At 42.3% G+C, this 12965-nt stretch overlaps 2 protein-coding genes across 15 annotated transcripts in view; both read right to left on the bottom strand.

The window, feature by feature from the left end:
* Positions 1-12965, bottom strand: part of LOC119481208 (serine/threonine-protein kinase pim-1-like) — a 1020488-nt gene that overhangs the window by 876583 nt on the left and 130940 nt on the right. The window lies entirely within an intron of this gene.
* Positions 300-12965, bottom strand: part of LOC119481204 (nuclear factor 1 B-type-like) — a 69390-nt gene continuing 56724 nt past the window's right edge. For 7 of the 12 annotated variants that reach the window (XM_037757939.1, XM_037757940.1, XM_037757943.1 and 4 more), the window contains 2 exons: positions 9735-9823; positions 300-6266 (listed from right to left, as the gene is read on the bottom strand). In XM_037757939.1, coding sequence (XP_037613867.1) covers positions 6134-6266; positions 9735-9823 — 222 coding nt within the window. In that variant the 3' untranslated portion in view covers positions 300-6133. The remainder of the gene's footprint in view (positions 6267-9734; positions 9824-12965) is intronic. The other 5 variants (XM_037757946.1, XM_037757947.1, XM_037757948.1 and 2 more) reach the window with 3 other exon arrangements.

The raw sequence follows: 12965 nt of genomic DNA, 5'->3' as shown, positions 1-12965 counted from the left end.
CTCACAAGGGACGAATGAATCGGATAAGGAAAAAGAAAAATAATCCGCCCCTTTCCCTCACCATCGCTCCACCCTAATAATTTTCATACAGTCCCTAAATTACAAAGAACAATTCAATGTTTTGCTTTTTGCATTTCCCCGCAATGTCCAGCCAACTGGCTTGAATACAGAAATGTGTCCGTTTAGACTGAACTTGATGTCGGACCTCAAACAGGAACTTTTATATTTAGGTCTCAAATCGCAATCATTCAAAATCAAATGTAATAAAACAAACACAAGAAAGAGCCATAACATAAAAGTCCTTTTTGTAGCATAGCTCATTTTATTGTTTAAACAGTTTTGCATAGGAAATATATCCACTTCCAGTAATTGACTGCAGTAAAAACAGCTGCTAGCAGTATAGGCTGGATATAACAGTAACAATCACAAAAAGTTGAGCCTTTATTTACACTGATTTTAATCTTGTGGCAATTTTAGCCCCTGCACCAAATGTAACCAGCTTGAAGGCATCGCCTAATGCTCGGCGTTTCTAAAATCAATAAAAAGAAGGGATATCAAGGCCTTCGCTATACAGTTCACAATGGACACCTGTGGCTCCTAAACTGTCAATGAAAAGATAAAAAACAAAAAAAGGTTTCCAAAAAGTCCTCTAAAACGTACATTCAGATACATACATAGACCTTTGCACACACTTGCAGTGTTACTACGATCACTACTGGAGACTGTTTACATATTGTTTTGTTGGTGTTGTTGTTGTTGTTCGTTATATATAATTCCACCATGATTCACGAAGTAGAAATGTGTGCGCAGAGGGACGTAAAAGTGCCACAAGACCCAAAAATAAATCAGCCCTGCAGAGAAAACTGGTGAGTAATCTTAAGAAAAGACATTATTTCAACCTTTCACTGCTCTTAATGTAGCACTGACCCCCCCCCGCCCCAGTCCCCCTCCCGAAAATAAAAGAAAGAAAAAAGAAGAATGAACATTTCCTCTCAAATTTTGCTTGATGTGGGCATTGTGTGCAGACATAATTAATAAATCGCAACCAAAAAAAAAAAAACATCAAAGAAGTAATAAAGAGCATATTTCTAGATGAGTTTGCCACATTCTGTTCTGTGTGATGGTGTTTTTCTTGTCACATATGAAAGTAAGTCTATCACATTTTACAATTATATACAATAGACACTTGGACAGCTTGAACAGGCACTGCATTGCTATCTTTTTGTCTTCTTTTGGTGAATGTTACATCCTGTAAAAATGCTGGTTTTCATGTTTTATAACAACCTGATGCCAAGTGACTAGCAGCTAGCCAGCGTATGGAAGGTGTGTATTGCTCATGTAGGATGAAAAATGAAGTATTAATTAATGCTTTCCTATAATTCTGCATGTATACGCCCTCTCAGTCCCTACAGAGTGCGTGACATTCAGTTAAAAAGGAAAATCACACATATTGCATGAGTGCCACAGGTCCTCCTTGCATAAAGTTGTCCTGTTTCTCGATGATCGCGGCGATCAATGGCATAATACTTTCTAAAATAAGGTCGTTGTGAGTGTCAAAGTCTGCCTTGAATACGGCTCTTTCTGATGGGTGGAACACTGATTCAAATTTCGTAAAGAGCGTTTTGACAGGCTACATTCACACCCTGCGTAGCAATAGAAATACGTAACCATGCCCAAATACACTAGCTATTGTCAGCTGGAAGGTACAGTACCCTATTCTGAAGCACCTGCAGTTAATGTAATGTTTGTTTGTAGTGTGAATGAAGTGTTTTTCTACCTCACATCAGGCATAGACAGCATGTGGAATGTGCAAAATGAGTGATGCCTAGATGTTGGTACTGATCTTTAGAGAGATATTTTAGAGTATCGTCTGCATACGGCTTAACATTGGCCGGCCGAATCCGATCTATGTCGTCTTGCAACATTTCCTCTGAAAAGAAACAAAATAAAAACTATCTGATAGATTCATCGAGGACGTTTGTCACTGCAGATTTTTACCCTGCTTCTCGCTTAAGGTCAGGTGCAATCTGGGGCCATTTTTCTACTGGTTAAGTGAAGCCACCTCCCAGCTGCTACAAGAAACACACTCACACCAAGATCTTGTTGGACAAGAATTCACACCCATTTGCAAAAAAATGAGATAAATCACATCACACTCGCTATGGCCACACTAATGAAAGAACAACAATTCAAATATTCATGAAGTGTTTCCCAAATGGAAATATCTAAGCACTAACCAAGATCAGAAATAATAATATTAATAATAAAAAAAGCCTTCATTGTTGTTTTTTTTATATTTATGGATCTGTATAGAATATTTCCCCCCTCTTTTTTGACTTTACATACAGGAATACAACCAATGAAAACACTTTAGATTCTACTAATCGGGGAAACCTGGAGAGTTCTAACTCAAATCCAGCCTCCAAAACAAAATTATTTTTTTTCCCTAAAATGGAATTGACTTATTTTCCCCTAGAATTGAAGATTTACAAATAAGGGCTTTAAGAGGAGAACTCTCGAGAAAGTTTACAGTGTACAAACTCCTGTCCTACGGCAGGCTTTTTTTTTTTTTTCAATAGAAAGACCCTCATCTTCTCTCATTGTGTAGTGTCAGAGGCACTCGATCACACACCCAGCTCACAAGTCACACACACGCGCGCATGCACACTAACACTCAAGCTGCCAAAGCAGAGTTCAACCCCACAGACTACTGCTATCGACGCAATCAGGATATTTACCTTTATGTACAGTCTCCTATTCAAATAAACACCAACAGCACAGTGACCCTGACACATTTTTATCTCACACACACTCACAAACACACTTGGGGACAATGCACGTCAGTGGGGTCTCCAATGGCCAAAGGCTGCAAAGCACTTATAGTTTTTCTTTTAAAAGAATAAAACAACAAAAAAAGACAGAACAGTGCACATAGAACGGGGTGACTTTTTAAAAAATTTTCTGCATAAGAAATCTGGGTGAAGACGGAGAGATTGAGCTTGACTTGAGGATTATTTTAAAAACGTTTTCTGCTTCTTAGCCCTCTGCTTACTACTGGCGGAGAGCCCACGGTAGTACTGTCTCTCCGAGGGGATCTTTCACGATTGTAGGGAAAGAGTGCAAAAGGTGTCGTAGCAGCATCGGAGGCGCTGCTCTCTCTGTGAGACTTTTTTACATTAAAAATGGTAAGATAATGATTGATATAAATAATGCCCTGTAATACGCCTGAGAGATTTAGTTTAAGACTCGGTTCAAAACACTGTACGGGGAGCGAAGACGATTGCCTATGTGCTAGTTAAGTGCTATATTTTTCTTCTAGTGGATTCTATTCTACTGGGCCGCTGGACATGGAGTTAGAAAACACCATTATTGAAATATTTACTTCGACATACTCTACTGGGCTGGGGAAGTATCTCAGGAATTGACATATGTGCATATCGTATATACATTTATACAAATCTACTACTTATAAAATACTTTCTAAAGGCTTGCTTGAGCCTGTCTGGAACTGATTTGGACAGGTCTCACGAGCATTAGTCGGTGTGTGATTGTTGCGCAGGTCACAGGCCACTTCACTGATGTGTTTAAGGCATCTACTTGGGAATTGCATTCGGTGACGTCTCGAATAGTACGGCGTAGCGTTCGATACGAGCGCGCGACGGCGTCTTCAAGGGATCTACGAGAGAATGGGGTTCTACGCAAAATGATTTCTTAAAGTGATTGTCATACTCAAGTCAAGCCGTCTCTCCTGTGAAAAAAAATGAGCTCCTTCAAGGTCACATGCTAGCACCCCAGGTGGAAAGTTGAAAGTAAGAGTCACAGTAGACCAATCAGTGACTTTGCAGCCGTAGAAAGACCAAGGGTGCATTTTGTTTTTATAAGTACTTCTAGAAAAATACCGCCCCTCCCCCCTAAAACTCCCGAATTCAAAATACACTGGAACACACCGTCATTCGGTAGGCCTATATGCTAAAGAAAGAAAAAAAAAAAAAGACCTTGTCATACACTGCATAGAAAGCAGTCCCCACTTTGGTCAATAAAAAAGGAAAACACCCACAACAACAACAACATCATCAACAACAACAACAACGACAAACAACGATATCAACAAAATAAATGCATTACAATATTGTCTATCTCCAAACTAGCCTCTAATAATTGACGCATCTATAAGCACTACCTACATAGGCAAAACTTGGTATTGCATAATTTTCATAATTCTGAATTCCACCCTCCACAATAGTAATTGGAAGATGAACAAAAATGAGCATTGAAAACAAAAAAATAAGGAAAACAAAAAGATGACAGGTTATTAGAAAAACCACCAAAATACTGAGAGAAAAAAAAAAAAATGCTGGTTGATTACAAACTTTAAAACGGCAACTATACACAGCCTTGATATGCAATGTAACTGTGAGATAGAGTAGTACATGAAGTTAAAAATCAACAATTTCATTCAGAGTACAAAACAATTCTTATCATAAAAATGTTAATTTTTTTTCTATAATGATAAATGCAGCAAAAACAAGTGTAGTGATGTCTCTATATTCAAAGGCAAGGCACGTAATGTGGACTATATGTCATCGTGCAAATTAAGAGTACTGGAGAGATTTTCCTTGTATAAATATGTCTGGGCTGGAGAGGCAATGGCTGTGAACATGCCGTGCACAATTCTAGATTTCAGGGATTTGCCACCACCTGGATTCATAATTTCAGTTTTCAACCTCTTCCACTGTAGAGTTAACCTTGCACAAACTGTAGCTTTACACATAAGCCTACTGTACATTTGCATGAATTGTACATTTCCATGGATTAACACTTTGCATTCCATATATTTTTTTTTTTGTAAACATAAGCTTTAGAAGCTGATGGCCAAATGCATATGTTCTTGATCTTATCGTGAACATTTTTTAAAAAACATGAAATGACATTTTTACACACTATGTGTGTCTCTTTTCTTTACTTATGTTATTTTTTCCCCCAAAATAAATAAAAAAAACTCCCCATAATGATGGGAAGGGCTCAAAAGAAGTGCTGGTGTTGCTCAGCGCTGCACAGGTAGCTTAGTGCTTGCCTTCAACTGCCTCCCACGCGTGATGTTTTTCTCCTGTGAGAAGACGGATATGTGACCGAAATCAAATTCAAATGTTTCCTTAAACATTTTTACCCATAAATCCATTTAATATTTATCCCCCTTCCTTTAGAGTCTTAGGGCTGACAGACTGATAGCTTCCCTTCAAAAATTCAATTGCACTTGCCTCTATCGCGATTTTCTTATTCTCCGTCATTTTTTTTCTCAAAAAATCCTTTTGTAAAGGAGTTGCAAATTCTTTTAGTGAGGGGTCCAATCTCAAGCCGAACATTTAGTGTTTTTTTTTCAAAACCGCATCAAGAGTTCTCAACTCTTACCGTTAAGCGTTAATTCTTGAAGTAAGTAGCAGTAAAGAATAAACAAAGTCAACACATTCTCTGAACAAAGAGTCGTATCACAGTAAACTGAAATCAAAACGGAAGAAGAAAACACTCTGAATTCACAACTTTTTTTTCTGTTTTGTTCCTATGGTGTACACAGTGAATCGTTTGACGTGGGAAAGCCTCTTTTCAAGAGGTCTGATCGGAGAGCTTAGAGTCTCGGAGCCATCCACCAGGCAGAGGTTGTCGGTACGCAGACCTCTTCGCTTGTGTGTAAATCGAGATTTTACATCTTCCCCCAACATGGAAAAATAGTAGGAATTGCCGCTAAGAGACTAGAGTGTCATGCAATAAAACATTAAGGCATCTATACATCACAGTATTTGAATGGATTGAAAAGTTCTGCAAACACAACGACTGACTGGTGGGTGGTGGGTGTGTGGGCTGGGCGGGGGGGCGAGGAGACAGCAGACCTGAAGCGTTTTCTTTTTTCTTCCCTCCGAACTCTTCACTTCACGGCCAGTGTCCTTCATGGGAAGGGACGGGGGGGGTGGGGAGATTGGGAGGAGAGAGAGAGGGGGGGGGGGGACGATTGTGCAGCTCGTGCTGCTTGCTGGTTTCATCCATGGCTGCGGACACCTTTAGTGCTAGCTGTGCACCACCAACACCCCCACCCACGCATCCACCGTTCTGGGGGGGTCATCCGGCCTCTTGTGTGTGTTCAGTTCCCCGTCTCAGCGGGGACCAGGGGCTCACCAATGATGTTTATGCTGTAGTTCTGGTGGACATTTGTTGGCAGAATCGGAGTCCCGTTCGACACTTGGAATGGAACTAAGCTCGCCCAGGTACCAGGACTGTAGAGAGGGAGAGAGGAGACACAGAGAGAGAGAGAGAGAGACGGAGAGATTAGTCACATGCCATTAACTTGTTTGTGCAGTCAAAATCAGATTCTTTCCTTCAATTATCCTGAAACGCCGCTCCGCTAACGAACGGCGTCACTGCTCTGCTGACAGTCATCAAGGTTCAAGGTCTTTATTTTTGTTTTGTTCAGACAGAAGAAGGGGTAAACAAAAAGAAAAATGGCAGCACTAGCTCGTTAATCTAAGCTGAGGTGATGCCACTTGATTCCCAGTGAAGGGCACCATGTGAGAGGGCCCGTGACGCAGGCCCTCTTCTCTGCATTGACGGCAGTATAGAAAAGCATGAGAGTGTGATTGGTGGTGGCGGTGGAGGAGGGTGGTGGGGGTGTGGGTAGAAAGTGGAAGGGGGGGTCCCTACACAAAGCTGTCCCATCCCTATTCATCTCACGCTAATGGCAAAACAACACAGTGATTGTTCCTGGGGAGCAACGGTGCTAACTGAAAACGCGAGCGGGAACAAACAGCATGTTGTTCCCGTGGGGTGCTGCACTACGTAGATGTCAGATAATTAGCCCCCCCACCACCACCGCCCCCTTCTACCACCCCCACAGGCCCCCAGTGTGCACTCATCTAACACCCTCCCACCTCTCCCATCACCCCCGCTAAGTCTGAGAATACCTGCGTCGCACATTTCCTACCCGATTCACCAGTAACTAACTTTTTACGACGTGCTGAAGTGAAGTACGGCAGTGGATTAAACCTGAATGGGTCAAAATGGATGAAGAAGAGCAGGGGGGTGAAAGAAAGTGAGGAAAAAATGTGGAAAAAGGAAGAAATGTTTGGGAAGAAGATGAATGACAAGGAGGAGTTTTCAAAAGAAAAAAAAAAAGGTCTGAAGATGCTGGTTTGTATAAGTGGAACACGTCTTTGTGGAGCTTCACTATTAGACAACATCGTCTGCGTTCATGAAAAGATGATCAACCAGTCTGCATTTTATACAAATCACTGCTCTTTCACTTGAAACAATAAAAGTGCAAATTCAATTCACCTCGTGGCCTAAAAGAGTCTTTTAATAAAGATTTAAAGAAAGAAAGAGAAGATGTTTTCAAAATAAAAAAAGTTTTAGATTGTGTTTGAGTGTCCAAAGAGTTAAAAACAACCTCAAGGCTAATCCTCTCTAGCAGTTTTTTCTTCCCTGTCCAGCCCGTCCTCATGCTATCCTCTCTCTCCTGCTTTCTTCCCTCCCTCCTTCCCTCTTTCACCCTGCCAAAAATCATCGGACAGGAAAGGGGGGATTAAGTTTTTCCTACCTTGCTGAACAAAGAGCGCACAGAGTGGCCAAGGGCTGCAGCAGCGTTCTCTTTTTCCCGTTCTCTTTCTTTCTTTCTTTCTTTCATTCTTTCTTTCTTTCTTTCTTTCTTTCTTCCTCCCTCCTTCCCTCTCTCTGTGTTCCTCTCTGTCCTTATGAGACTCCTCTCAGGTAATGGCTTACATTAGGGGGGGACCACACAGCTACAAAAGCGGACTCGCGGGCCTTTGTGCGCACTAAACCGGCAGATCGGTTTTAATCTTGTTAGAATCGATGGCTGTCAGTCCCTATCTGCATCCCATAACCTAAAGCTGCACTGGGCAGGTTTTTTTATGTAAAGAACTCCTCTGCTATCAGGCTAAATCACAAAGTGTGTGGGTGGGGGGGCTGAAATCCTCCAATCACTTCTAATTGAGACTTGCAGATTCGCCTTTTTCATTACTTTGAATGTGTCCTAAAAAGCAGCAAGTGAGGGCTCCATCCAAAGAAAGTCAGACTCTTCAGTGATTGATATTTTGCTTCACATCTGGTATGATGCAATCACATACAGGCCATGTTGAAGATGCAGTTTTTTGGCACCACATTACAGGAATTCTGGATAATGTTGTTCCAATTTGTCAAGAAGTTCCCTTTCGCTGCAATCAGGACCTGCCAAAATTTTAAAATGCCACTATTCCTATATAACTTGTCTCCATTCAAGTTTTATGTTCCTGCACTCCGAGCAGCTCTGGACAACAAAAAAAGAAAATCTGACCTCGATTGCTTGTATTTCCTCAGGTAACCTTCAAGATGGCCTCCCCTTGCCCTGTCGGAGCTCCCAAACCTCACTAATTCTACTCCCTGCAAGCACAGCCCGGGCATACAGCGTGCTTCGTTTAAGGATTAGCTCCCTAAATTAGATTATCTAATGGCATCTTAATGGATTGCTGACCCATTTCCTGCACAATGGCAACATGCGAGTCTGGCAGCGTTTTAATTTGGGGGCCAGCACTGAAGAGGCATTGCGGAGCGCTCCGTTTAAAGGGCAAGCGAGATAAAAGAGAAATCCGGCCGATTCCATCTATATGTTTGAATGGTTTTACGTGAATAATCCATCAAAGAGGGAGGGGGAAAAAGAAAACAGAATAGAATTAACATCCCGTCTTTGTAACGGAATGAAGTAAATTCAGTTGGGATCTATTTTATCTGCGCTCATTACTGTACGGAGAGAGGAGGAGTAAAATAAGAGACCTCGCACTGCTGCTGCTGCAGGGGACATTTTCTCTGCTACCTCCACTGGCCTATTAGGAGGCCTATTGAAGGGGGTTCTGCTGCTGTGTGCATGTGTGTTTGTAAAAGAGTTTGTTACTTCAGCGGGCACAAAATGAGCTGCACACACACACACACACACACACACACTCACACAGATGATCTACCATGGAAAAGGGGAAAAGGGAGACGTAACAGGAAAAAGCTTAGCTCAGCTTGCTCGCTCTGCCACGGTGAAATGGTTCAGGTTTTTCCCCCCGGAGGGGGAGAGATACAGTATGGAGGGGATGAAGGGGGGGCAGGGCGGACTTTTCTGTAACTTTAAGTTAACGAGAGTAAAGCATGACTTCAGCATAAAGTCAAACAAAGCTAAGCTTGTTAAAAAACGTGGAAAGTAAAACATCCTCACGTGGCTACAAAAAAGCTGACCTGAAATGACTTCTGTTATTCTACATGGTTGGACTTCATTTGTTCTAATTAGCTTCATCAAAAGTTGGTGTTATGAAACGAGGACATTTTGTTTTTGTTGGGCATGAATCCAAGAGGAAGGCTACGCTTCAAAACCTGGATTGAATGTGGAAATAAATAAAGTTCGACAAATTCATACAAAAATAAACAGAAATGCAAATTATTCTGGGGGGGAACTAATAGCTGGAATAATCTGTTGCAGGATACAGGAAACAATCCTAAAGTACAGCTCATATAGAGAGCAAAAAAAATAAAAAATTGAACAAACAGATCAGATAAATTAGATTTATATGTGAATTTATATGTGACATAATGTCGAAAACGTAAGAAAATCAAGAAAATCATTTATTATATGGTGTTATTTATGGAAGTCTGTTTGTGTCATTGTGTGTGTGTGTGTGAGAGAGAGAGACGGCATGAAAGAATGAAAAGGTTACCTTTGCCAAGTAATCCCCAAAGTGTCGTCAGTGGCACTGGGGCCATAATGCCTGCCGTTTTGAGTCACGCTCCAGTCACACTTCCTCAGCTGTCAATTGAAACCTAGCGGTCAGATCACTGGGGCCAAGACAACTTCCACTTCAGGTTACACTACAACTCAACACTGTGTACACAAATGCATGCAGAAGAGCCTGGAGCAGGAGCAGCAGGAATACAAAAAAAAAAAAAACGACTCCAAAATGAGTCCTGACAATGTACAACAAAAAAAAAATGAATGGAATTGAATATGTGCTGGGGGGAAATAACAGACAGAAAGAAAAAAAAAGGCATGCAATCACAGTTAGTGGTGACGGCTAACCTGGAAGTAAAAAGTTAGTTAGTCACAAGTGAGTGTGCATCATTTTGGTAGTTCATCTGTGAGCGGTTATTTTTTTTTTTGTTAGCTGATGAAGCCATGCAATCCACTGGATGCATGCGCCCTGTCGATAATCACTGCTTCTCTGTGAGTGCACTTTCAAATTCAATGGAAGGAGTACGCATGCCCTCAAGCATGCAGACTTTTCTTTTCATTAGCTAAACTGTTTTTATTGATTAGGGGTCAAAATTACAATGAAGTTAAACAGCACACTCACACACACATACACACACATGCACGCGCACATTAACCCCCCCCCCCTCCTCTTTAAGACATGCCAACCGTACATACAGATTACAAATTACTGCAACAAAAAAAAAAAAAGCCACACACAAACTGTGTCTCCTTTGCATGCATTATGCAAGCGCACGTGTCGGCAATCCAGCTGAGAGCTATCCCTGCCAATAGCAACCTAACCTTGCCCTGTGGTCAACACATTCATTTAGTAATGCATCGGGATAAAACTGCACTGTTAGCACTCTGCGTGCGGCGGCAGACGTTTTTTTTTTTTTCGCAGAGGCTCTTAAGAGGGGATTTAATCAGATATATACGCATACGCTGAATATTCAAAGCCATTTGCGGCGGTCAAGAAATGTGTTCTTTCCTCCTCCGAGCACCTGGATGAACGCATCAGGAAACGATGGTTTCCTGCTTAAATGCAGTTTTTTTCTGCGACGAATGCAAAGTAGTGGCAAGAAAACAGAATTTTTAGGGTGAATCTTTATGTGACAGTTTTACTTGATCAGTAGGTGCTAAATAACACTGAATAGGAAACAATGCATCTTGTTCCATCCACTGTGTTTGTATTCAGGGAAGGTTGGGTAGACTTAAACCCCCACGCCGCTCCCGCGCTCTCCAGCCTGACAAAAGCTCGGAGAGAATGCTGCGGGTTGGGCCAGACGCTCGGTGCCACCGCTCCTCGAGGGGCTCGCCATCTGTCCGCTGGCACCGGCACATCAGAGTGGCACGGGCAGCGTGGGGAAGAAAAAAAAGGGGGACGGAGCCGGGGAGGAACGTTAGCAAACAGATGCGGGCAGATTGTGGATTAGGATCCTTCCTTAGATAATACCAAATGACATCTGATCGCGGATCTTTCCCCGCGGAATGCTCGACGGTGGCGTTCCCTCGAGGGGTTAACCAAGGCGAGAGATGAATGGAGGGTTTTCACACGTTCGCTGCCTGGGAATCGCAGAGCAGGTGTGGGAGCGTGTGGTGGTGTTGTTTTGTTTTTGAAGCCTACTGTGTCTGTGTGTGTGTGTGTGTGTGTGTGAGTGTGTGTGTGTCCGGGGACTTTCTATTTTAGTGGTGCCACATTTTAAAACTCTGCTCTGAAAAGTAAATTGTTTTAAGCTTTACTACCAAGTTATCAGATGACTATTATTTCATAGTAATGATATAATATAATTATCATTCATAGCTTTGAATTAACACATTAACACAATGAGACCAGTGTTTCCAAACATTAAACTGCCTTCTAACTCTTTAGAATCAAAAGTAGCTCTGACAGCAGCAGAGGTATAGACGCGAGTCACGGCCTCTATCCGTCACACACACACACACACACAGACAAAAACTCTCCAGCCACATGTGGTGGTGACGTGTTTCCCTTTCCTACCAAGTCCAGCGACAAATGGCTCACAACTAAAACAACTCAAAGTGTCGGTAAAGCCTCGTGGCTCCCGACCAATAAACATCCCCATCAACCACATGAGGACAATGACAGAGCATTCGGTGGAAGTGTTTAGTCCTGAGAGACTTGGCTCGGTGTCGGCCCGCTTCGCGAGGCCAGACCTCGGGCCCGTTAAACCAAACCACAGAAAACAAAAACAACTGTGACAAGCAGAAGCATGATGAATCAATGAGAAGCCTGTTTAGAGTTCCTTAAGCCGACAAGAGCACTTATTCAACTGGATATGGCATTTTAGGCCACTGTCTTTTTACCCTTTTTTAAACTGAGTCCAAAGAAATCTGAGCTGATGTGTGTAAATACTTTAAGTCGTGCATCAGGATCACACAAGTATGTTTTAGGATAATTCAATTTGGGCGAAATTATCCAAAAAAAACAATTTTTTATTAGATTATCATACTGTTTTTCTTTGGAGGATATTTATATATGAGGCTGATTTAGCCCTCTGGGGGCAAAGCTTTGGATTCAGCAGCTCACGCAGCTCCGCTCAGACCGCTGCTGTCTCGTATGTGTAACCACTTTGTGCCTCACTGAAAGAAGTAGCAGGGCTCCGAGAAAACGTGGAAGACAAACTGCGCGACATCAGCCAAGTGAATCCTCCCTCTCCTCCTCCTTCTCCTCCTCCTCCCGAGTGGAATAAAAGCATCCCATGACTGCTGACAAACATCCACTGATATATATATTTTTTTATTTTAGGGGTTGAAAAAAATGGGGAGCAACAAAGGCAGAGAGAGAGAGAAAAGAAAGAGAGAGGAAACAGAGGCCAGCTTTGTCATTTTTACTAAACATAAAAAAAAAAATTAAAAAAAACGAGCTGAGGAGAAACCCAGCGATCATTATGTAGCCGCGTGCAGATGCATTCAATTAGTTGTGGTTGGAAAAGCCTTGGCCTGAGACCAACGCTTTCAATAAGACGGGGTGGGGGAGAGCGCTGTCTCCCGTCCGACAACACCGCAACACTCCTAACCTCGCAGACGCACACAAACACACCCACACACACAGACACACACGGGGTGACCACATCTGCCCTAGGACCGCTGCTGGGGCAACCGCGTGACGCCAACGCTAAATATTCAGCTTGTGTACCGTAAACGAGTGTGCTGATTGCATGTGGTATGTGTGTGTGTG

This window comes from Sebastes umbrosus, chromosome 22 (genome assembly GCF_015220745.1).
Source record: "Sebastes umbrosus isolate fSebUmb1 chromosome 22, fSebUmb1.pri, whole genome shotgun sequence".
Classification (NCBI taxonomy): domain Eukaryota; kingdom Metazoa; phylum Chordata; class Actinopteri; order Perciformes; family Sebastidae; genus Sebastes; species Sebastes umbrosus.
The sequence above is the reverse complement of the archived record's forward strand: the minus strand, read 5'-3'. Positions and strand labels throughout refer to the sequence as shown.